General features: G+C 34.8%; 1 protein-coding gene across 3 annotated transcripts in view; it reads left to right on the top strand.

The window, feature by feature from the left end:
- The window catches only part of spg7 (SPG7 matrix AAA peptidase subunit, paraplegin), a 37555-nt gene extending 10952 nt beyond the window's left edge, over window positions 1-26603 (top strand). For 2 of the 3 annotated variants that reach the window (XM_087261921.1, XM_087261922.1), the window contains exons 8-17: window positions 3020-3182; window positions 5701-5874; window positions 6240-6364; window positions 7406-7508; window positions 7599-7709; window positions 11158-11273; window positions 18832-18988; window positions 21730-21893; window positions 22430-22507; window positions 25947-26603. In XM_087261921.1, coding sequence (XP_087118047.1) covers window positions 3020-3182; window positions 5701-5874; window positions 6240-6364; window positions 7406-7508; window positions 7599-7709; window positions 11158-11273; window positions 18832-18988; window positions 21730-21893; window positions 22430-22507; window positions 25947-26162 — 1407 coding nt within the window. In that variant the 3' untranslated portion in view covers window positions 26163-26603. Of the gene's footprint in view, window positions 1-3019; window positions 3183-5700; window positions 5875-6239; window positions 6365-7405; window positions 7509-7598; window positions 7710-11157; window positions 11274-18831; window positions 19036-20655; window positions 21894-22429; window positions 22508-25946 lie in introns of all 3 variants that reach the window. The other variant, XR_015496285.1, reaches the window with a different exon arrangement.
- Window positions 26604-26998: the final 395 nt, after the last annotated feature.

Below are 26998 nucleotides of genomic sequence, written 5' to 3'. Positions count from 1 at the left end.
GACAATGTTTTACAAACAATTTATTAAATTCTTCATTGTAGCTTGGTACGGTAGTTCGAGTCTGTCAAATAAGACTGGTTGAGTAGCCTTGTGAAGATGGCAGGCAAGATCCTGGGTTTTAACCAAACTGGTCCAATGGTAATTTACCGTAATTATGTTTTATAGAGAGCTCAGGGTTATGTACCCCGGATCACCCATTGTATTCGGTGTTTCCATCAGGACAACATTTTAGAGTTTTCTATTTGCAGGACAAACAGATTTAGAATTTTTCATTAAATTTTTCATTAAATGAGTCCAGCGGGGAGGGAGATGCATCTAAAAATGATGCATCATGTCTTGTATAAATAGTTTGGTAATGTGTAAATGTAACTTTGCCTCTGTTAATGCACATTTCTGCAATTTTAGTTTCCCTAAATTAGATAAGTAGCGTCTGAGTCTGTCTTTATAAAAAAATCATCTGCAAAAACTTAATGTACTCATAAATAGTGGTGTGTAATTTTGTTTTGGAGCTGCTTGTAATTACACCTAATCATTAAGGTAACGTTCATTCATTCATTCTCTTTTTGGCTTAGTCCCTTTATTAATCTGGGGTCACCACAGCGGAATGACCCGCCAACTTATCCAGCATATGTTTTATGCAAAGGTAACATGTAAATAAATAGTGTAAAATTAAGTGTTTTACAATAAGTTTTCTCTTTAAAGTCTTAGTCACATGGCAGAGCAAAAGAAAGCTTTATTATATCATCTATGGTTCAGCTGTAGTAGACATTTAAAGGAACTCAATCGCCCCCTTGAGCATTTTTGCTGTTACTGCAACAGTAATGATGCATTGCACGGTGCCAAATTTTACAGCCTGTTTACACCAAGGCAATAAACCATAGAAGTATTGTTTTAGTTCACACTTGCAGTTTGGCTTCTCTTTGTTTGTGTGGGCTGGACTCAAAGAGTCCAAAGGCTTTTGTTATGGATATTTTATTCAATTAATCTATATTTGTATAGTGCTTTTACTATGTAGATTCAAAGCAGCTTCACATAGAAGATTATAGTGAATTGAAACCGTGTCAGTCCAGTTTTCAGAGTTGAAGTTCAGTTCAGTGTGGTTTAATATTCACTGCTGAGAGCCCAAACACTAAAGAGCAAATCCATTGATGCGCAGCTCTACAAGTCCCAAACCATGCAAGCTGAACCAGTGGCGACAGCGGCGATTAAAAAAAAAAAAAAAACTTCACTAATTGGCGAAAGTGAAGGATAAAACCTCAAGAGAAACCAGACTCAGTTGGGCACAACTTTTTCTCCTATGGCCAAGCGTTTTGTGCAGAGCTACAGTCTAGGCGCCGGAGGCTGGAAAACACTGAATGTCAGTGAAGACTCTTTTATGACAGTACATACTACTTAGCAAAGGATGTTCATTTGGGAAATATTTGAAAAAGAACAAAATGCAGATGAGGGCTAATTCGACTTTAACTGCATATATACTTTGAAGGTTTTTATTTTATTATTAAAGTACATTGTGGCTAAATAATTAGATTTTGATATACCAGCAACATTTAAACCATTTACCAATATAAATGTTTGCTTGAATGTTGCTAATCTTGTTAAATAACTAACTTGGTTTCATGTGATTTATGTCTTGCGCTTCCAAATTTTCATTAAGGGCGCATAGAGCTCCTATTAAAGAAACTGTAGAAACACTCTTTCTATATGCTTTACTTAAACTCATCTTACAAAGACTCAATAGGAAAAATCTACCACAAATTATGTTGCGCTACTTGTTTCCCTCAACCTTAAAGTATCTCTTTTTGACAAATCATCTTTAATATTTATCACAGTATTGTTATGTCTAATGTAAAAATACATGTATACCCTGTCTTAGATTATGTTTATAGTATATGCGTAGTTACTAAAGTTAGATTACCGATCTGTTATGTCAGTTATGTATAGTTTAAAATACCTTTTACATCCAAAATTGTGTTCATAATGTTTGTTTATTAATGTGGCCCCGTGGTCTTGCGAGAAATGAAAATAAATAATTACCATTTTGAAAGTAGACATGACCTGGTTGTACATACGAGATGTAGAATCGGACACTCAAGACTTACACACGCATCATTTTTGAAAAGGAAAGAAAAACCTATTAGTGACTTGTGTAAGAATATTTAGACGATAAAACATATTTTATAGAATGTGTATTTTTAAATTATATTAGAGAACATTTTTATTCTGGAAACATTTTAAGTGAAATGTTTGAAAAGGTGCCTTCTACAGCAATTTTGGAGTATTTATTCATTCATTTATTTTCTTCTCAGCTTAGTCCCTTTATTAATCCGGGATCGCCACAGCGGAATGAACCGCCAACTTATCCAGCACATTTTTAATGCTGCTTGCCCTTTCAGGCGGAACCCATCTCTGGGAAATATTCACACACACACACACACACACACACACACACATACACACACACACACACACACACACACACACACACACACTACGGACAATTTAGCCTACCCAATTCACCTGTACCGCATGTCTTGTGGGGGAAACTGGAGCACTCAGAGGAAGCCCACGCGAACGCAGAGAGAACAGCAAAATCCACACAGAAACGCCAACTGACTCAGCCGAGGCTTTAACCTCAGCTGAGTCAGTTGCTCTACCTACTTCGCCGCTGTGTCACCTAGACTATTTATCTTTAATCAAACTAAAAGATTGTATATGACTCTTTTTGTTTTTGAAAAATGTGGACCAAATGTGCCGACTGCCATTAGAATTTTAAAAACCAGGTCATAAGTATGTATAGGTTTTTAAATAGAGGTTTTTAATGTGATATAACTGATGACATGAAATTTATTTGTGTTGTTTTTTCCTGTGATATGTGTAATGTGAACGCTGATTTGTTTGTGTGGTAAAGATAAATTCCCACTTGTGGACAGTAAAGAAAGTAAAGATATTTTGATGCTGGTAAAGGTGCTACCTTTTAAAGTTATCGTTATGAACAGGCCTTTTTTTTTTCATTTTGAAGAATCCAGACCGATACCTTCAGCTTGGGGCGAAGGTTCCGAAAGGCTCTCTGCTTCTGGGACCTCCTGGCTGTGGGAAGACTCTGCTTGCTAAGGCTGTGGCAACGGAGGCTCAGGTGCCCTTTCTGGCTATGGCAGGTTCAGAGTTTGTAGAGGTGATTGGAGGTAAATATTTATTTGTTTGTTTGTTTTCTTTTTTTAACAGGGGCAATACACTTGACATTGTTATATAAAGTCAACTGATGCTGTTTAAATAGGGCATATAACGTTAAGCTAATTCACAGCCCTCGCCCCTGGTTAGGGTGTACACTCAAACTACTCATTTAAATTAGTCGAGACAACACACTTCTTTAGTTTGTTTTGACACAACTTAATTGTTTTAAGGTAAATCCACTTAAATTTGTAAAAATAAGTTAACATAATTCCTTCAGGTGGTGCAAACACAAATCGGTTGTGTGGATGCCAGCATTTTTTTTACAGTTACTTAAATAAATGACTTCAACTTCTTACTCCTAAAAGAATTACATTTTTCCAACTTTATTATTGAAGACTATAATAAATTAAGTGAAAGCTAACTAATTCATATAGTTGTAAATTAAGTTTTCACTTTTTACAGTGCGTACATAAAAGTTAAAATTAAAAATTATGATAAACATGTACCGTATGTACAGAGCTGCAAACAAAAAATGTTAGTCAATCTATCAAATGCATACTAAAAGAAAATGTAAACTTAACCAACCTGGGGTGCGTTTCCCAAACAACGACGTAACTTGCGGCTGAACTATCATATGACGATACATCATTTGAGAAAATAATGACAAGTGTTTCCCAAAACCCGTAGTTTCTCTGTAGCAGATCTATCGTTTCAACCACAGTAGTTATAAGGTAAGATGCCCATAATGATGCTCTAACTGGGGTGGAGTAACAACTTCTTCTTTATAGAAGAACCCAGTTTTTTCTTTGTGCAAATTATATTTTTTTACACGCATTTAACAAAAAATCCAACCTGCACTCGCTTTCCTTATTAACTGAAATATATGTAAATGGCACATATAGGGCTTTTGTTTCCTTTACAAATACTATCGAGAACATTACATATTCTATTCTAAAACATAAAATCACTTACAAAAGCTAACACGTATTCTAATCTCATATATAAGTCATATAAATAAATAAATAAATAAATAAATAAATAAATAAATAAATAAATAAATAATAAGGCTATTTATGAAGAAATTAAATTTATTATTTATTAGGAAATAAAAAATCCTACTTTAATAATAATATTAATGATGATGATGACTCATTATTATTATTATTATTAAGTAGGATATTGTCTATTTATTTAAAAAAATTTTAAAAGTCTACTTTTACAATTTGACACATGTAATACACTGCCGAAATGTTCTAAAAAAACAGGCCCATGTCATATACAGTACAGCTACTTAATAAATAACCCACTATAAATTAAAAGCATTTATGTGTACTATGTTTTTTGTTTTCACAAGCTTTGGAGAAGTAACATAAATGCTGCTTTATAATAATAGGTCACCTATAGCTATCGTCATGAGCCACGGCTGTGTTGAAAATTAGATCAATGTTTTTAAAGTGCTATGCAAAATGAGCGCAAATGTAAACATGAAGATCGCTAAAACTGAACTTTTAAAATGCTTTGAAAGCAAATTACACCTAGAAGTGATGATTTTAATGCTTTAAAATAAATCCAAGTTTAAATGTTAGGATGTTCTAGAGCGGGGGTGGCCAACCCTTTTCCTGGAGAGCCACCTTCCTACAGATTTCAATTGCTACCCATATCAAACACACCTGAACCAATCAATTAAGACCTTAAAACCACGTGATAGTTACAGGCAGGTGTGTTTGATATGGGTTGCAACTGAAATCTGCAGTAAGGTGGCTCTCGAGGAACAGGCTTGCCCATACCTGTTCTAGAGGAATAGGGCATAGGGGGATAATTGGGAATAGAACACAACCAGGAACTCTGGAGCTGTTTCTATCTACAGCTCCAGAGGTGAAGTTGCCAGCATAGAAGTTTGCAAAGCAGTTTGCGAATGTTTATTGGAACGACGAAGTTGGGTAACACCAAATTAACAACCTATGTCTGTAATGACATGACTTGCGACCTTAGTTGGCTAAGGATGGTTTTCGGAAACACACCCCTGAATGAATCATATTAGTGTTCATATTGCTGTAAAGATTTCAGCCATTGTTTCAGCTTAAAAAAAAAAAAAAAACATAGAAAATAATGGCAGTTCTGATCGTAACTTTAAATCAGAGCTGCTCAACTTTGATCCTGGGGATCTACCTTCCGTAAGTTCAGCTCCAACCTTGATCAAACACACCTGAACCAATTAATAGGACCTGAAGCAGCACTTGATAATTACAGGCAGGTGTGTTTGATATGGGTTGCAACTGAAATCTGCAGGAAGGTCGATCTCCAGTAACAGGGGTGAGCACCCCTGCTTTACATCAACAGACATGGCTGTCTATAGATGTCAACATTTCATTGAAAAGGATGACTGTGATCGACAGGGGTTCTACATCTGCAAAGAAACTCATTAATATGCTCATTAATGTGCTAAAACTCATTAATATACAGAGAAAAATATTCCGATGGCATAATCAGATGCTCGTATTTAAACCTGTAAAATCTCTTTGATCCCAGGCCTTGGAGCTGCAAGGGTGAGAAGTCTTTTTAAAGAGGCTCGTGCTCGAGCTCCTTGCATTGTGTACATCGATGAGATTGATGCCGTGGGGAAGAAACGCTCCACAAACATGTCTGGTTTCTCAAACACAGAGGAGGAGCAGACCCTAAACCAGCTACTTGTGGAGATGGATGGTAAGAACTACGGAAGTGCGACTAAATAATAATGCTGCTACTAGTCAACATTGGAAATACTAGATATATATATATATACTTGTAATGTTTTTTATTCCTTCCAAACACTGAGTTTTTAGTCTAGATCCAAATAATAAACACTTATTCAAGTTGACTTTTAATACTTAATTGTATCTAAACTCATTGTGCATATTTTAATATTGTTCTTCTTGTTGTTTAATTGGTCTTGTTTTTTATTATACAGAGTTCTTGAGTTGCCAGAAAGGCACCTTTAATAAAGTGTTATATTATTATTAATTACTCTCATACTTTTATTTATTTAATATTATTTATTTGATTTATTACATATTTACTCTGCTGTCCAGGAATGGGTACAACAGATCATGTTATTGTCTTGGCTTCCACTAATCGGGCAGATATTCTGGACAACGCGCTTATGAGGCCAGGCAGGCTTGATAGGCACATATTCATAGACCTGCCAACCCTTCAGGTAATCATAAATCAAAGTGCTTTTATGTTTCAACCCAAACATAAATAATTAGAGAACTTGTTTATGTATGTGACACTGGACCATACAAGCAATCTTTTGTCACATAGTTATATTTTATCATAGCTATATATATCAATAATACATTTTATAGGCCATGATGAAAGTTTATTCTTTAGTATATAGAAAAAGGTACAGATGCATGACAATTTCCCACAGTAAATGTATAAACTTATGGTTTGATTAGTTATATGAAAATAATTTGGGCAAATTTAAAGGCAAATTTCTCAACTAGGTTCTTTATTTTTGAATCCTCAGATTCCAGATTTTCAAATAGTTCTATCTCTGCCCAATATTGTCCTAGTCTAGCAAACTACACATCAGGTTTTTTTTTTGCACTTGAGTCTGAGTCATTTGATTTTGAGTATCTACCGATACCTGATCCGATACTTCTATAATACATAAAAAAAGAATAAAGAAGAGCGAAGAAACAGATCCAGGATCTTCCTTATTTTTTATTTAATTCACCTTATTTTAACATTCTACAACTGTTAACAAACAGAGCACTTTTGTGAGGTAGCTTGAATAATCAAGCAATAAATAACAACAATTCTTCACTTTTGGGCTTTGCATCAATACAGCATGTTAAAATGATTTCTGAAATTTCATGTGACAAAAAATGAGAATAGTAGCTGCTAACAATTCAGCTTTGTCAACATGGGAATAAATTACATCTTTAAATATACAATAATTTAATATAAACTGTATATATATATTTTTTTTACTTCACAACAATGCTAATCTTTTTCAGATTTTTATTTCTTGCAATTTTGATCATATAAAGGCAGCTTTGGTTATTATAAAAGACATAAAAACATTATAGCGGATGTGGCATAAATCATGACGTAAGTGGCATCATTGAAAATTAACACACACTCAAAGCGTAATGGTCATTCTACACGTGTATTAGCTGTATATTACAGAGTCTATTAACTCTCTTTAATCAGGCTACTTGCTATCAAATATGCATGTCTTGTGTTATAGGAGAGAAAGGAAATCTTTGAGCAGCACCTGAAAATCCTAAAGCTCACACAACCAGCAGACTTTTATTCTCTGCGCCTGGCTGAGTTGACACCAGGCTTCAGTGGTAAGTGAGAGTTTGACATAATCCTGTAATCCATTAATACCATGTTCTGGCTGCCACAATACTATTTGTACATCGTTGTGTTTTTTCCAGGTGCTGACATTGCCAACATCTGTAATGAAGCTGCCCTTCATGCTGCCAGAGAGGGCTTCAAGTCCATCGACACCTTCAGCTTTGAATATGCTGTGGAAAGAGTCATTGCAGGTTTCTAGCTGCTAGATTAATGTGTGCTTTTGATTTGAAATATACAGTTGAGGTCACAATTATTAGCCCTCCTAATTTATTAACCCCCCTGTTTACACTCCAGAACAAAATCTTAAGACCGCCGGGGGAAACATTACAGTTATACACATTTTGGAAGGGAAGATCATAATCTGATTTGTAGTATTTGAAGTACTGCTTTGAAATACCCAAAGAAGACACAGGTGCAAAAGCCAAAAAAACTGACAATAAGCAATTTATTTAAAAAAGCATTTAAACTCAAATAGGCTGAAATCAGCTGATCAAAAGAATAGGACCAGAGGCCAAAAAACATGACAGTGGATCTCAAATTGTCAAAAGTGACTCAGTAGTGACTAGTTCCTCCATTCTTGTTGATCACTTCAAACTATTTTTTCGGTATGCTTGATACAAGTGTTTCCAGGAGCCTGGGGGTAACATTGCTCCATGTGGTTAAGATGGCTTTAGGAAGGTCACCAACTGTCTGGATCTAGCGTTTAAAAAAAAAAAAAATTACCGTTTTTGTAAACTTCCTTTGGCATCCATCCCCAAATGTTCTCAATGGGATTTAAATCAGAGGAGCATGCAGGATGGTCCAAAAGAGCAATGTTATTCTTATTGAAGAAGCGTTTTGTCAGGTGGGTGTTGTGAATTGCAGCATTGTCTTGTTAAAAGATCCAGTCATTGCTGTACAGATGAGGGCCTTCAGTCAAGAGGGATGCCCGCTGCAATATGTCTACTTAACCAGCAGCAGTTTCCGCCCCTGCACAATCTGAAGCTCAGTTTTACCATTAAAGGAAAAAGCACCCCAGATCATGATGGAGCCTCCACCACTGTACCGTGAAGAAATCTCCTGTGGAATCTCCTTGTCGTGCCAGTAGTGTTGGAAGCCATCAGGACCATCCAGGTTAAATTTGTTTTCGTCAGAGAACTAAACTTTTTTCCACTTTTCAATGCCCCATGTTTGGTGCTCTCTTTCACATTCCAAACAGGTAAGTTTGTGGTGTGGGAGAAGACGTGGCCTTTGAGGACGTTTTTTTTGTTCTTTAAGCCCTTCTCTCGAAGATGTCATCTTATGGTTATTAGGCTGCAGTCAGCATCAGTAAGGGCCTTAATTTGGGTTGAAGATCTGCCTGTGTCTTCTCGGACAGCCTGCCTTATCCTCCGGCTCAGTGCGGGCTCGGTTTTTGTGGGTCTACCACTTGACTTTCTTGTCCCATAACGCTCAGGATCTTTTAAGAAATTTAAAATGACTGTCTTACTGTGTCCAACTTCGGCAGCAATGACGCGCAATGAGGGCCCTTGCTTGTGCAGCTCAACAATCCTGCCACGTTCAAAAGGAAAAAGTCTTTTTGCCTTTGCCATCTAGAGATCTTGAAAGTGTTACAGGCTGAAGGAAAAGCCAGTTTTGCACAGAATAGATCTTTTTAAGGCTCTGGTCCAGTCAGCTGATTCTAGCCTGTTTGAGTTTAAATGCAGTTTTCATTTAATTACCTACTCTCTGTTTTTTATGTGACGTATCTGTGTCTTCATTTGGCATTTCAAAGCAGTACTTACAACCTGATTACGATACACCATTGCAAAATGTGAATACTTGAAATGTTTTTCCCGGTCTTAAGATTTTGTTCAGAAGTGTATTGTTTCCCTAATTTCTGTTTAACGAATATATATTTTTCACATTTCTAAACATATTAATTCAATAACTAATATCTAATAATTGATTACTTTTGTCTTCACCATGGTGACAGTAGGTAATATTTTACTAGATATTTTCAAGATATTGGTATTTAGCTTAAGGTGACATTTAAAGGCTTAACTATACGTTAGGCAAATTATTGTATAATGATGGTATATATATATATATGAAGAATTTCGTTTTGTTTATCTTAACATTGTCAAACATTAAAAAAGCAATACATCATAAATCATATGGAACAGTATAATAGTATATACAAAGTTTGATTAATAATATTAAGATTCTAAGTTATTTTTGGCCAGAACGTACACAACACAACATACCTTTTTATTTTTATTTTTAATTTATTTTTAGCCAAACGCTATAAATTCACCTTAGGCTATATTCTACTACAATAATGCCATTAAGAAAAGCTAGTACATCAGTTTTGTTTTATAAGTAAGATTAAGTTAGTTCGATAAACAACTTGTTACTTGTGAAGGAAGAGTGGAGGGCGGCTCCTTCCACATCACTGCTGAAAATCAAACCTATATGATCAGATCAGGCAGAGCCGCAATGTCAAAGTTCTTGTCTCTTTTGCACTGAGTCTGCAACACAAGCTCACCTCGCCCTGTCATATTTATTGAGTCATTTCACTATATTAATAATAATAGTAATAATATTGATAAAATGGCTTATAGAGTTTATTGGTTGTTGTTTAAAAACAAAACTGTTTATTATTCCATAGCAAACTGTGCCCTCTATGATCCCTTATAATAAATCAACAACAAGAATTAATGTAAGGTTTTAGGCTATAAATAGGTGCAATCGCATAAATAAATCTTCAGATAGGCTACTCAGCTACTTGTAAGAAATTATTTTAAAAATAAACTTACAAAGGACACTTAGAAATGTCGCCTTGCAGACAGGTATCTTTTGATGGGGAGGAGCGCAAGAAATAAGGCGCTCCCTGGCCTTCCTCTTGACATCAGCGGAAATTCGTTCCCTGCTGCATTTGTGTATTGTTGACAGAAGCAGGAGTATTTTATCCTGGTCCACTATTTATTTGTTTATTTTATTTTTACATTTTTGTGAAGTTGAAGGCTTCATCTTCATCTGACAGTTTGCCGGCATGACACCGACCAATATGACTCGCACGATGACCACAGTTAATCTTCGGATGTTTTCCAACCCCTGAATGCCTTGCTCGTTTGTTCTTCTCCCTTTGATGATTTTCTTTAGATGCCTTCCTCAACAGCAGCTGGAATGACCGATCCAATCCTTCATCGAAATCCATGACATTAGCTTGACTCTGAAGCTTTGATTCTCTGACTGACAGACAGCTGTTGATCAGTGACGTAGCCTACGTGACTATCAGCTTGCCTACAGTATAAACAAAAATGTACATTCTTAAATCTTATGAATGGCAGCAATTCACACATAGATTAAGGTACATCTGAACAATGATTTCCAATTATAAAATACAAATGTCAAAAAATAGCGTTTATCGCAACCAAACTCTTCATATAATTTTTAAGGGGGCTAATAATATTGACCTTTAATGGTTTAAAGCTTTTTTTTCTTGCCAAAATAAAATGAAGATTTTCTCAAGAAGACAAAATATTATAGGAAATACTGTAAAAAGATTTCTTGCTCTGTTAAACATAGTTTGGGAAACATTTGAAGAAGAAAACCAAAACCACAGGAGGATAATTTAGAATTTTGACAACTGCTTGTTTGATTTTGTGTAACTTGTAGGGAGTGTGAAGAAGAGTAAAATCTTATCGAAGGAGGAGCAGAGGGTGGTAGCCTTCCATGAATCTGGTCATGCTCTAGTTGGATGGCTGCTAGAACACACTGAAGCTGTCATGAAGGTAAGCAGCACTGAGCCATGCTCCTTAAGAATACTGTAAAAATGCACCGTGCAATTATATGTGTATAAGGCAGCACAAAAGCCATACAAGAATCCAGATCCAAGTGTAAATGTGTATTATTATTATTATTATTAATATTATTATTTTTTTATTATTATTATTATTATTATTATTATTATTATTATAATTATCATCATTTCCTTTATTGTAGACCCTTAATCCATAACGAAAATATCAAAAGTATCTTGGTAGTCTTTGATACTACATTAAAGTTCCAGCGGAACTCAAAAGCTGTCACTAAGAAAGTGCATCAAATGCTCATCTAACAGATATAAATTCACTTTTGTTTCAGATGCCATAAGTTTTTATAACCTTTATAACCTAACAAGTTTTGATTTTTATTGTATGTATATATATATATATATATATATATATATATATATATATATATATATATATATATATATATATATATACAGTAGGTGAGAGTTCAAAGTGACTATTACCGCCGCGTCATATACCGCCGCCGTTTGAAATAGGAGCCGCTTTGTTTTTAGTGTATGACCGCAGAATGAGCCGCCAGGGGGCGCAAAGGGACGGGATGCGAACCGACAGAAATAGCCCACACAGCAGCCTTAAATATGCTATTGTGCTTGTAAATGAGATTAAACAATAAGTCAAAGCATTATAATTCCTTTATTAATCATTTAAAATTTGTTAACACGATTTATTGTTATTCTAAACTTTTTAAGTGCAAAGAGGATTCTTTTTGAAAAATAGAATTGAAGAAGTTAAAGACAACTAATATGAAAGCACAAACATTCAGTACAAATGTTCTAAGTATGCCTAAATTAAAAAAATTAAAGCAGTCTTTTAGCCTAAATGTAAAGAGATTTTCAGTGTTTGCTATTTTGGTAGGACTAACACAAGACCTTTTCATTTATGTTTTAATTTACCTTTTTATTTACATTTTCGTTGTTGATTATATTTTACTATTTAATTTTATGTCACAATTATTGTACATAATAATAAACAAATAATGAAAAATAATAAAAATAGGCCTTGTGGTGAAACACTAAGAAACGGTCAGGCGCATGGTCTAAAGAGCTTAAGTTGAATACTGCTTCATAAAATAATTTTGCCGCAGGACATATCTCGCAGGTTTATTTTTAATAGTTTTCAGTTATTTTTTTGTTTCAAAACAACAATGTTCTCTTTAAAGTTCTCTTTAAAGTATAACTGTTGTTTTGTTTTTTTACTTAATGGCCCAGTATGTTTTGTATTTTAATTTCAATTTCAGTCACCTTGCATATGCATTTGAAATATAATGCGCGCATAACCGCGGAAAGAAAAAAAAACTGTCAAAGGTTAGAGCTAATTCATCAAAAGGTCGCATTCTGCTTTCACTCTCCCCAAAAAATGCTCTGTTTGAACGATTTAATTATTATCATCGTACCCACTATATAAATATTTAAACCTTCTCTGGTGTTTATTGTTTTTAGAAAATATCTAAAATCTTTTAAAAAAAAATCTTGTAAAATGAAAGTTTAATTTGACTTTAACGGTTTCATTTATGTAGGCTACATAGACCTACCTAAACTGTTATAGCTTGCTTTTGCTTGTTTTATATTGGTTTATTTATTTAATGCGGTTTTATCCGATAATGTAATTCTTTAAATTATATTTTAATATGGCTTAGGCAATTTTTTCAAGATTTGACACTTGTTTTGAGTCTACAAAAGGGGACAGGTAATTTGTAAAGATTTATGTCTTTCTGTTGTCTTTAATATGGTGTATAGATTATTATGCGTTATTGAAACATCAAGGGGACGCAACAAAGTCACTTATAAATTAAAATTGTATTATGCAACAGCCTTTAAAACGGAAACATAAGGGCGATTATAAGCAAAAAGACCTCAGCCTATAAGGTTAGATGTTTTCTTTCCCTTATTTATTTATTTATTTATTTATTTATTTATGTATGTGTTTGAGGCATGTAACTCGTGTGCGATCGGTGTAATGACGGCAAGCCATCTTTCCCAGACTCGGGGCAAAAAAAAAAAAAAAAAGTGTTATAAAAATAAAGTTGCCGCAGGACATAAACGAAGTCCTGCAAGTTTAGTTTTAATAATTTAGTTCCAGTTCTGTTCAGTTTTTTTTCCTCAAAACGTCTGTTCTTCTTTAAAGTAAAATTTTAGTTTTTTGTTGTTGTTTTTTTTCTTGTAATGGCTCAGTATCTCAATATATATATATATATATATATATATATATATATATATATATATATATATATATATATTAATAAACTTCACAGCCACAAATATACATAACACAACTTGCGGGTGCAACCAACAAGGGTTGTGCATTTTAGTTTAACTTTTTGAGCGTTATAAGCAGTTCGGTGTTAGTTTTTATATCAAGCAGAAACTAAACAGCGCATTCTCTCCGCCTCCTCATTCATAACCAGCTGGACACACGCTGCTGAAGCAAGCAGGAGAGATAGCCTACTCCGTCATTCATAATCTTAGCTGATGTATCTGAGTCGAAAGAATATATTAAAGAGGAATGTTCTTTTAACAGTCCCGATACGTTTAATCTTTTTATTTTTTTTATTATTTTTTCCCTGTCATTTCTCTTCATCAAATTATTTTTTAAGCTGCTTGATTATGTTAAAACAGAAAGCAGAGCCCGTCAATTGAGAGCGATGCATGTCATGTGTTGCATAATTGCCTTTTTTCCTGTGCGTGCGTGATCAATTTCTGATCCTTTTTTGCTCGGGCACTCACACACAACCTTTATGTCTGCTGTGTCTTTAATATGGTGTGTAGATTATTATGCGTTTTTGAAACATCAAGGGGGACGCAGCAAAGTAACTTATAAATTAAAATTGTATTTTTTTATGCAACAGCCTTACATTTAAAACGGAAACATAAGGGCGATTATAAGCAAAAAGACCTCAAGGCTAGATGTTTTCTTTCCCTTTTTTATTTATTTGTTTATGTGTTTGGCGCATGTGTGCGATAGGAAAACTAGTGTAATTACGGCAAGCCATCTTTCCCAGACTCGGGGCAAATTCCGCCTTTCCTTTCACTCCGTCCCGAAGCCATCCACTGCGTAAAACATATGCTGGATAAGTTGACGGTTCATTCCGCTGTGGCGATCACAGACTAATAAAGGGACTAAACCAAAAAGAAAATGAATGAAGAATGAATGAATAAATTAATAAAAATAAAATAAAAATAGGGTAATAATCTTTAAACACAAATGCCGCGGAAGCGGCCTTTTTATTTTTAGAGATGGTACATTTGAATTGCCTCTTCCCACTTCCCCACCTCAAAATTGAAAGTTGCTAAGAGAACTATAGCTCATTTACACCTTGATGTCTTAGCCTCAATAGCAAAGAGCACAGCCCATTTACACCTCAACACAGAGCAAGTTTAGCAGAAGAATGTCAAATCAGAATCACGCAGATGAAGCACACCAGCTACTACTTTCATGAAACTATTAAATGTGTATTGTCATAAATTTGCTTATTTGCAGCAGCTTTTTTTCGCGCAACAGAATTGCGGCGTTGGGAAGCCGTCAATGAATAAAAACAGGGTCAATAGTGAAATCGGCTTTTCATTGTATCCCTATTACCTATATCAATGCATTGAAGGCCTTTTATGGTGTCATCACGATAGAATAGCCTAAGGCCCCGTTTACACTAGTGCGTTTTAGTTTTAAAACGGCGTTTTAGAATGAAAACGATCCGCGTCCACACTCGCGTTTTACCCAGCGTTTCTGAACTGCTCTCCGTCCACACCAAAACGCTGAAAACGCACATCACGTGACCACACACACACACTTTGGCAATCGCTGGAGCCCATCTACCCAGATGAGAGCTCTGCTAGTCGGACTTCTCATCAAGCATCTCCCGCTGGATCTAATCTCACTATATTTATTAAACGTGATATTTCATTCATCTTGTTGTCTTTATCTAACGACATATTCCCTGACTTTGGTCATTGGAATCTATTACTTGTTCTCAGGTAACGTGTTTTGGCTGAGCGCAAAGATAAGTTAATGAGTAACCGTAGCCTATTCTGTATATTGACTGATCGCTTGCCTTTATTTCCTATAATGTATAAACTTATTGTATGTTATACTTTTATAATGGCCATTATCGATTATTAAAACTGATATTCAGCAAAAGAGAGGGTATGTTTCGTATTTTCACTGAAATTGAAAGGAGACAGTTGTTATCGGCTCCGTTTTGTTATAAATGTCCACACAGTGAAGATGACGCTCATAATGCAGCACGATGCCTCAACATTTCTGCTGTCTGTTTAGTTGTTAATATTAAAATAAAAATAGGCAGTTCCTTATGTCATGTTTACATTTTATTGTTGAGAAAGTGAAACAACGTAGCCAGGGTGATGTGAATGAAGTTATAAAGTACACTGTTCCCTGTGAAGATTGACGCGTGTCCTCGGTATGTTTTCCATATCAAACTGAGAAGAAGAGCCTTGATCAAACTTGCGAAGTCTGAACTTATTGAAGAGCGGTGTTGACGCGGTATTGTCGCGCGCCTACTGAAGGGCGGGACCGACAGCGTCGCGGGGGCACTTTCGATCATTTTGGAAGGGCACTTTCTATCCAAGACTAAAAAGGGCATGTGCACTACACAGGTTGAGTCCTATGTGTGCACGTGCCTGTCTCGGAGTATTTAGTGCACTATTTAGTTAGGATATGCAGCTCCGTCTGCTGAGGGCACAGCCGCTTCCACACCGGCAGCCATGTCCGCTGCCCTCTTCTAACATGTTAGAAAATACTGCAAATCAAGCTGTTGGTATCTCCCCGTGGTTGAAATTGTTCGTTATTCGAAAAAAAAAAGAATAAATATCAGTGCGCAAGCTTTCTAGATTTATTTTAGGCCTATATTCAGCTGTTTTAATCTTGCAATTCTGATAACTTTTAGAGATAATGTCTGTTTTTATCAACTTGTCTGTCATTTATTTCTCATTTGCTACTTATTTTATTAATTTGTTGATGTTAATATACTACATATAGTCTTGTATATGCATATCTAAAATCCGTTGGCATTCAAATTTGCTTTGAACTTGAAAGAGAGAAAGAATCTGATTTTACCCGTCAGAGCACAATGCCTTTTTTTAAATAACATTTATTTAACAAATATTTTAGCACATCGAAAGTAATTAAATTACCTGTCTTTTGATTAAAACCTTTATGCAAAATATCAGAAAAAAAGGCAATATATGCGCCATGACATCGCTCTCATGCCACGATTTGAGGATAAATTCGCTTTTAGGTGCTGCTTTGAATAAAATAAAACTATTAAAAAGCACATTAAAGACACTCATAAAATAAAACATTAATAAAGGAGTATCTTATGAAAAAACACCAATTGACGGGCTCTGCTTTCGGTTTTAAAAGAATCAAGCAGCTTTAAAAATATAATTTGCTGAAGAGAAATGACATGGAAAAAAAGATTAAACATATCGGCACTGTAAAAAGAACATTCCTCTTTGATATATTCTTTCGACTCCGACACATCAGCTAAGATTATGAACGTCGGAGTGTCTCTCCTGCTTCAGTCCCGCTGGTTATAAAGGAGGAGGCGGAGAGAATGCGCTGCTTAGTTTCGGCTCGATATATTTAATTAAAAACTAACACCGAGCTGCTTATAACGCGCAAAAAAGTTAAACTAAAATGCACAACTCTTGTTGGTTGCACCTGCGGGATGCACAATGAACCTAACGCGCCATTATTTTAATTCTATATTCGTGAAGAATGAGCCAACCGCATATGCTAAGTCAGTCCTGTTGGTCGGGACTCTCTGCTTTATAACTTATTAGTTTATTACAATAATCACACTTAGCTTTGCCATCGTTCTTCACCACATATAGCCACTCAACACATCTTGCGGTCCATCTTTAATGTTTAGATTATTGAAGGTGCTATTGATGTTTTGAGAAAAAAAAATTGATAGTACTGAAACTAAATTATTAAAAATAAACTTGCGGGACTTCGTTTATGTCCTGTGGCAACATTATTTTTATTACACTTTAAGTGATCTGCTTGAGGTAGGTCACGTTTATCAATGGTAAGTTTTAGCCTAAGTTTACATCAATAACATAATGTGCATTGTCCTTTACCATACAAAAAAAGTTAAAAAAAAACATTTATTTATATAGCATTTATTTTTAAATGCATTAAAAAACAAGCGCATATCTTAGCCTTGAGTTTGTTCACACTCTGCCTGACTCTGTATTAACATAAATGCTGTATTTTAATATAGCTAATTTTGATTAGCTTTAACTGACAGCCTTTTCTTCTTTTTCCGCGGTTATGCGGCATTATATTTCACACGCATATGCAAGGTGACCGAATATGAAATTAAAATACAAAACTTACTGAGCCATTAAGTAAAAAAACAAAACAAAACCGTTATACTTTAAAGCAGAACATTGACGTTTTGAAACAAAAAACGGAACTGAAACTAAATTATTAAAAATAAACCTGCCAGACTTAATTTATGTCCTATTTTCATTTTTTATTTATTTTCATTATTCGTTTATTATTATGTTCTATAATTGAAACATAAAATGAGATAGTAAAATATAATCAACAACGAAAATGTAAATAAAAACGTAAATTAAAAACATAAATGAAAATATCTTGTCTTAGTCCTATCAAAATAGCAAACTACATCTCTCTATATTTAGACTAAAAGACTGCTTTATTTATTTATTTATTTATTTATTTATTTATTTATTTAAGACTACTTATTTGTACTGAATATGCTTTCACTTTAGTTGTCTTTCATTTCTTCAATTCTATTTTCCAAAACGAATCCTCTTTGCACTTAAAAAGTTTAAAATAAACAGGTAAACAAATTTTAAATGTAAGTTGAGGTGATCGCAAGTTCACAACTGTGAGGTGATGTGCTCTACCGGCAGGATAACATATATTATTTTGCTGTTTTTCATATGCGTACGTTTAAGAATTGAGATAATAACATTGCCATGATAGTCAAAGTAATCAAAACATTATTTTCACCCCAACGCAATTTAATCGGGCACTGAAGGCTAATAACTTAATTCTTATATTTGCTTTTTGACTTCTCACCATGTATCTTTTCTACAGCATAGTATATTGTAAGAGCATGTCTATTACCAGAAAAACTAAATTAAAATTATATTTTAATTGAACACATCACATCACATACAGTAAGCTACGCCTACAGAACAGTCTGTTAAGCACTGTGAAAAGGCAAAGCTGAATATCTGTGGTTAAAGTGCCACCCAGCGGTCAAATGCTGCTGGCGCATCAAGTACCGCTGTCGCCGCGGTATGAATGGCGGCACAAGGAACACATTGAAGTAGTAACATCTGTATATATATATTATGCATTTTAAAACAGTAACTTATTAGTGTAAACGGGGTCTCGTCAGTGATTAATGACTTGCCGTTATGAGTGTTTAAATAAAAAATATATGTATTTATATATATTGATACATACTAATGCATTGAGGGTCTTTGGATCTGTTCTCCAGGTTTCAATAGCTCCCAGGACAAATGCTGCTTTGGGCTTTGCTCAGATCTTGCCGAGGGATCAGTTTTTGTTCACTAAAGAGCAGCTGTTTGAGAGGATGTGCATGGCATTGGGTGGACGAGCCTCTGAGGCCATCACCTTCAATAAGGTCACCACAGGTATGACATCTATACACTGACATCTACACCAGGGATGTCCAGTCTCGGTCCTGGGGCCTGTTTCAGTAAGGAGGTTCAAACAACTCAGAGTTTAAACTTGAACTCTGAGTTGATTTACCAAGAGATTAAAAACTCTGAGTTTTAGGTTTCAGAACAGCTGATCTGAATTGGGTCAATCAACTTTGAGTAGACCAACTCAGAGTTAAGCACGCACACCGTGACTATAAAAGGGCATTATCAATGGAGCGCAGACATTACGAGTGACCATGGCAACATCTTAAAAAAAGAGATCAGCATTTCTTTCTCCGGCTGAACTTGATGTGCTCAAGCAAAGTTATAGCAAATATGAGTGTATATATTTAAAATGAAGCAACCATCAGTGAAACAGAGACAGCGTGGGAAAACAGCTGCCCAAGTTAATGCGTATTTATTTAATTTTAAGCAGTTAAACATTTTAAGTATAATAAAATAAGTAATGTAATGTGTGACGTTTAGACTTTTTTCTAAACTTTTATACACTTTTATCAGTTTTAATAGATTTAACAGTGCACTTGTTATGTGTCTGCCTTTTTATTGATCAAGTGATATAACATTAAGAAGGTAAGCAGTAATAAAATAATTTAGACAGAATAATAATCCCATTAATCTAGTAACAGTGCATGTCGAAGGTTAAGCTAATTATTTATGAAAAAAAGGACAAGCCTCGTATGTGACTTTGTTCTGTGTGTGACAAAAATGTAGGCAATAGCTGTGTTTCCATCAAAATATAGGGTATTACATAAATTTGTGCAAAACTGGAATAACGCCTAAAAATAAAGCAGCGTTTTTATCCAAAGAGTCGAAGAGAACACAATCGTCACTTCCTGATTAACTTGCGCCAAATATCAACAGTAAAAACAGAATTACTGCGGTAGAAGAAGCTGCATCAATGATTTTTTATTTAATTAATGTACCTGAGCCTCAGAAGACAATTGACACACAATGAACACGTGGGGGCGTTTGAAGCCAGACGCGGAGATCTTGACACGCTCCAGACGCTCCGAGGTAATTAATAATATACACTAATACTGAAACAGTAAAGGCATTTTAGAATGACTAAAACGCCATTTAAGATGTTCTGCAGTGTGCTCAGTCTGCTGGTTTGTCCTTTCACACACATTTTCATCATCATCTCCAACAAACCTTTTTTTAATGTACATACTGTAATTTGTTAAGTGCACTTCGTAGTTTATGTGCATCTTATCAAATAAAAGTTTAACCTACTCAGTTATGCACATGTTATATTATGCGTATTTTCAAAAGTTATGTGAATCATGACGTTTCCATCAATCTTTTTTATGGCCATCTCCAAAATGAGCTCTAAAATAGGTTTGTGGAAATGTAAGACTAATGCGAGAAATGCGCTTCATCTTTAAAAAAGGGGAGGAGACCGACAGAAACTCAGAGTTTAGAGAATAAAACCTGCTCCAGACCAGGTTAGATTCACAGAGTAAGTTACCACGGTAACTGACTCTGAGTTAAAGTTAACTCTCTTTTAGAAACAGGCTTGACTTACCATGCTTTCTCGAGTTTAACAAACCTGCCATTTTGAAACGGTAAACCCAGAGTTTCTCTCATTTCAGGGTTAAACTACTCTGAGTTTTAACTTAACCTGCTTTCTGAAACAGGCCCCTGGAGGGTCGGTGTCCTGCAAAGTTTATTTCCAACCCCAATCAGACACACCTAGGCTAGCTAATTAAGCTCTTACAAGGCATTCTAGAAACATCCTTGCAGCTGTGTTGAAGCAAGTTGGAGCTAAAATCTCCAGGACCGAGTTTGGACACCCTTGATCTACACACTTGCATAACACACTCTCAGGGAAAGAAATAGAACTGAGAGAAAGAATACTAACAGCATGAAGCAGGATGTAAACATCAAGAGGAATGATGCTCCAAATAAAAAAATAATTATTACAAATAATAAAGTTAAAATATATGTATATATTTTTTGTGATTTATGTTGTGATCTTTCACTAAATAACTAACAATTAGCTCTATTTTTAATTAATTAATACATTTGTATTGAATGCAAAGATTTTATAGAGCAGTGCATCTGCAAAAATTCATTCATTCATTTTCTTTTTGGCTCAGTATGTTTATTAATCTGGGGTCGCCACAGCTGATTGAACTGCCAACTTATCCAGCATATGTTTTACCCTGCAGATGCCCTTCCAGCTGCAACCTATCACTGGGAAACATCCATACAATCCCATTCACACACATACATTATGGCCAATTTAGCTTACCCAATTTACCTATACCGCATGTGTTTGGACTTGTGGGGGAAACCCACGCAAACACTGGGAGAACATGCAAACTCCACACAGAAATGCCAACTGACCCAGACAAAGCTCAAACCAGCTACATTTTTGCTTTGAGGCGACAGTGCTACCTACTGGGCCACCGCACTGCTCTCTGCAGAAAATATAATAGAGTAATTAGCATACTGTAGATAAATACAGTTATTTACGATGATATTAATGGAGTCTTATGGTATTCAGCTACAGGCCTTAAACACACAATTGATCAACTTCCACTTTTTATGGTTAAACTGAAACGACTCCACAATTGTACTGGGTCAACTATATAATTTGACTCAAAGGAAGTAGTTAACTGGGAACAATTAGTAGCACCTATTAGTAGAGGTTTTAGTTCATGCTTGCTAGTTCATACTTAACCGTATATAACTAAAACTTCTCTCAGGTGCTCAGGACGACCTGCGGAAGGTGACCCGTGTAGCGTACTCCATGGTGAAGCAGTATGGGATGGTTGACAGTGTGGGTCAGGTGTCATTCCCTGACTCTGAGAATCAGAGTGGCATTGGACGAAGACCCTTCAGCCAAGGCCTCCAGCAGCAGATGGACCTCGTGAGTGTTTTTGCTCTGCTGGAGTGGTGAGGGTGACCTCCCTGTAATGTGATATTGCCGAGACTTTTCTAAACATTAAATATCAATAATCTTGTGTGTGTGTGTGTGTTTTCTTTCTTTCTTTCTTTCTTTCTTTCTTTCTTTCTTTCTTTCTTTCTTTCTTTCTTTCTTTCTTTCTTTCTTTCTTTCTTTTATTTGTTTCTTTTTTCCCTTTCTTTTCTTTTGCTTTTTCTTTTCCCATTTTCTTTTACTTTTTTATTTTCTTTCTTTTCCTGTCTGTCTTTTCCTTTGTTTTTGTTTCTTTTTTCCTTTTGTCTTTCTTTCTTTCTTTCTTTCTTTCTTTCTTTCTTTCTTTCTTTCTTTCTTTCTTTTTTTCTTTCTTTCTTTCTTTCTTTCTTTTTTTCTTTCTTTCTTTCTTTCTTTCTTTCTTTCTTTCTTTCTTTCTTTCTTTCTTTCTTTCTTTCTTTCTTTCTTTCTTTCTTTCTTTCTTTCTTTCTTTCTTTCTTTCTTTCTTTCTTTCTTTCTCCCCTGTTCAGGAAGCTAAGATGCTAATAGCAAAAGCCTACAGGCATACAGAGAAACTGCTTTTGGACAACAGAGACAAACTTATTTTGGTAAGATCTTCTGGCTCTTTTTTTTTTTTTTTTTTTTTTTAAAGGGATAGTTCACCCAAAAATGAAAAATTGTTGTTATTTACTCACCTTTTACTTATTTCCAAATCTGATTGCCTCTTTTATTCTTTTGAACACAAAATAAAGTATTTTGGAGAAAGCTGGAAACCTGTAACCATTGACTTACATAGTATTTGTTTTTCCTACTCTGGAAGTCAAATGTTTAGAGGCTTTTAGCTTTTCCAAAATATTTTCTTTAGTTTTCAAGAGATGAATGAAACTCAAAGTTTTGGAAACACTTGAGGGAGAGAAAATAGAGAGTAAATATTAATTTTTAGGTGAGCTATTCCTTTTAAGAAGGAAGTCCTGTCATATAGAATATTTACATTTTCATTTTGATGAATCTGTACTTTTTTGACATCACTTAGCAGATTGCAAAGGAATTTATTTAAAAAAATATATATATATTGTAAAAATATTTTAATATGTTAGGGTGTCCATACTATATGGTTAGAGTTATAATTTAGCTTAGATTTATGGTTTGTTGCATGTGACTATGCTACATTAATTGTTATGTCTATAGTAAGCACATGAAATTCATTTATATATATTAAGTAGTTAAATAGTTACACTGTAATAAGAGTGCTTTAAAATAAGGTGTAGCCAGACAATCTGAAAGTGTAAATTAAATGTTCAATGGGTGTTTTATAGGTGTTTTTGGTTAGAGGTAGGTGTCAGGAGAGATCAATTTTGCCAACATGTCTCAGATAAATCATCACCTTAGAATTCTAAGGTTCTATCTGCGTTCTGAATGATTTTGAGATATTGAGCTTTAAAGTTTTTGCATTCTATATAGCAAACAACATGTGTAACAGATCTCTTTCATACATTAACATGACAGAGATCCTAAGGGTTCTCTAAATTTAAATTATCAAAGTTCTCTTACATTTGCAAATTGGAGTAAATAAACCACGGTAAATGCAGATAGAACCTTCTCATTCTGAAAAGTCATTTTCCACTTGGAATTTTAAGGTTCTATCTGGCAGATCATTCATTGAAGCATTACTTCATACAATAAAATACAATAAAAATATATAGTTTAGTGTTGTAACAACATGTTAATGCTTAAGAGTTAAAATTTTGCTTTGCGTAACATTTATTTTATGTTTTAGGATGAATATTTTTTTCTTTTAAAATTAAGCATACAAGGCTGTACTAAATATTTTTTCCAGTACAACTGTTAATTTTATCTAACTAATATGTTCATATTTATTGAATTTTATGCTTTAAATAAATGATTGAATTATATTCATTGAATTATATGCTCCATGAAATAAATTAAGTACTTGCTCTTCAAGGCTTAATATTAAACTTATAGACTTTAAAAGAAACAGACTATGAGCAAATGAGTTTATTAAACACAGAAAAGTGTTTCACTGACTATATATACAAAAATAAAAATATTTCACTTTTAATATACAAATTTTTAAATATTCATTTCTTTTTCAACAATGTAAAATTGAGCATTTCATCTCAACGTTTGCGACCCAGTGGCGCAGTGGGTAGCACGATTGCCTCACAGCAAGAAGGTCGCTGGTTCGAGCCTTGGCTGGGTCAGGTGTTTCTGTGTGGAGTTTGCATGTTCTTCTCGTGTTTGCGTGGGTTTCCTCTGGGTTTGGTTTCCCCCACAAGTCTAAAGACATGCGGTACAGGTGAATTGGATAAGCTAAAATTGGCCATAGTGAATGTGTGTGATTGAGTGTGTATAGGTGTTTCCCAGTGTTGGGTTGCAGCTGGTAGGGCATCCGCTGTGTAAAACATACGCTGGATAAGTTGGCGGTTCATTCTGCTGTGGCGACCCCAGATTTAAAAAGGGACTAAGTCGAAAAAAAAATGAATGAATGAATCTCAATGTCAAGAAATGCTTCTAAATCATCACATTTACACACATTTCAATTGTGTGTGGTGCGGCATTCTTTAATTGACTTTAATTGATTTTGTGTGATTTTGTCTTTCTGGTGTTTCCCGCTGTCAATGGAGCAGTCCAGTGAAATGACAAAGAAAGCTCGTGCCTCGTGCATGCATTAAAAATGCTGATTGGCTCACAGGTAGAATCTTATAGAGCCAAGCTAGAGTTCAACTTTGTAGAGACACCTTTTTTGTTTTTTAAATAAAAAGCCTTAAAATGTAAACAACTTATTAAAACACATCCCATAATGTAAATAAGTTGCCATTCAAAAAGAATATGTGAATAACTCAATTTTGACAAAAATGTCAGATAAAACCTATAATTCTAAGGTGACGAAATATTTAACCTCAATATGATTTATTGTATACTCTTCTATAATGTAGCCTTAATACTGAGGTGCAAAATATCTGCCACCATTTCAGCTAAGTTTAAATTGCAAATAAGCGTGGTGCAAATAAAATATATACTGTAGTTTATTTTGTAAATATGTTATTTTGATATCTGCACCTTTTGTAAATGGCAAAATGCCATTTATAATAGCGTTGTATAATGCATATTGCAGCTGACAAAAAAGTTACATGTGATAGCTGTAAGAAATATAGCCGTTAAGAAGAACATTGTTCTTTTTTTCTGATTTATGTTTGCTGTTTTTGACCTTGTTGGTATAGGATAGGATAGGATAGGATGTAGGCACAAGACTATCAGCGGCAACAGAAGAAGATAGTTTCATGAGTTCAGAATCAGATAAACTTTTAGCTGATCTATACAATTACTTACTTACAAACTAACAGCTTCTCCTTAGCCTTGACATATTTCAAGGATTCACTAAAATAATTGCATAGACAGTTAGTGTAGCTTCTCTTTTTTTATATTTTATTTTATTACCTAAAAAATTTGTATGCAGGCAGTTTATTCCGCTGCGGTGACCCCTGATAAAACTAAGCCGAAGGAGAATAAATGAATGAATTAATGAATGTTTTTATACAAAACTGCCCAAATGTGTGCCTCCACTTATTATGGAAATTTGGAAATTCTGGAAAGAAGTATACATGCCTACACTCCCATTTTCACTGAGAAAAATGGGATATTTTTCTTCTGTATTTTACACTCCCGCCACCCTCCCATTTTGTTATTTCTTCCAGGAAATACCCATAAGGTGTATGGACCAATCTAGTAATGAAAAATCACTTTTTTGTCCATGTTTGTCAAGTTGCCAGATCTTGTAGGAAGCTCATCACATTAAATGATATGATTGACTAAATATTCAAATCTCGAAGTATTTTTTTTTTACCTCAATCTGGCAACATACATTACAAATCAGTTGAGCTGTTGATTTATGCACAGGTTGTAGACATAAATACCAATGGTTCACGTTTTCAGATATTTATTTTTGTGGTTAGAAATACATAGCATAGCCTTAATGATGTATTTTCTTGTTGTGTATACTGCTGTTTGCTGTGGTTGTGTGTTCAGCTGGCCAATGCTCTGCTAGAGAGAGAGGTGGTGAACTACAATGACATTGAGGCTCTACTGGGGCCTCCTCCATTTGGCCCCAAAAGGATGATTGCTCCTCAGAGCTGGGTGGAGGCTGAACGAGACCTGCAGGACACAGGAGAAGATGAGCCTCCCAGACCCCAGAGACCCTCTAAAGACAACAAAGATGACGACATCAACTTGAGCCCAGCCTGAGCTTCACAACACACACAATGTCTGCAATACCTACACGAAGAGAGAGTGACTGCCTCTGAGGATGAGGCTGATTCACAAAATGTTGCTTTAAGGGAAAAATAAATAGTTTGTGTTGTTTTCACGCTTATTGCTCCAGTCCAGTCTAACTGAAGTGTGCTTAGGCTGATCATTTTGACCAGTAATTCTATTTAAAATGTCTGTAGGTCATTTGATTATGAAACAAAAGCATTTAACAAGCATCGATCAAGCATTTGAGTAGTTTGTCTCTTAAAGAGTTGTTGATTCCTCCTTTGAGAATCGTACAAAATCTGTTTTAAAAACAGTAGCTCTGCTGTTTTTTTTGCTAGACTGAAACATTTGCAGAAGTATGTCTGAAATCTTGTGTTAGCAGTCAGTTTTCCTCACCATATGTAATAAATTATTACATTTGCTTTTACTGTGTTTATATTGAGCAATGAGATTTATTTTACTATTTTATTGGTTTAAAAGTTAAGTTTTTCTATGATATCAAAGTAGTAGGTTTATGGTAAGTTCAAAAAATCTTCAGAAACTGTTTTTATGCTTATTTATTACTCCATAAAATACTCCTAGAATCAGAAGGTCCATAATTGACCATATATGGATTGTGTTGTGTTAATGAGCTCTACTCTGACACGCACGCACACGCGTGCTATTTATGCTTCACATTGACCAATATAAACCCAATCAGAGTAACGTTAAAGGGCCCCTATTATGGGTTTTGAACACTTTTTTTTTTTGTACAGCCATTTTACAATGTAAATTGTGTCAAAGCAGCTTCGTATAGAAGATCATAGTAAATTGAAACAGCGTCAGTC

This window comes from Danio rerio, chromosome 7 (genome assembly GCF_052040795.2).
Source record: "Danio rerio strain M-AB ecotype USA chromosome 7, GRCz13ab, whole genome shotgun sequence".
NCBI lineage: Eukaryota > Metazoa > Chordata > Actinopteri > Cypriniformes > Danionidae > Danio > Danio rerio.
This window is presented reverse-complemented; position numbering and strand designations above follow the sequence as displayed.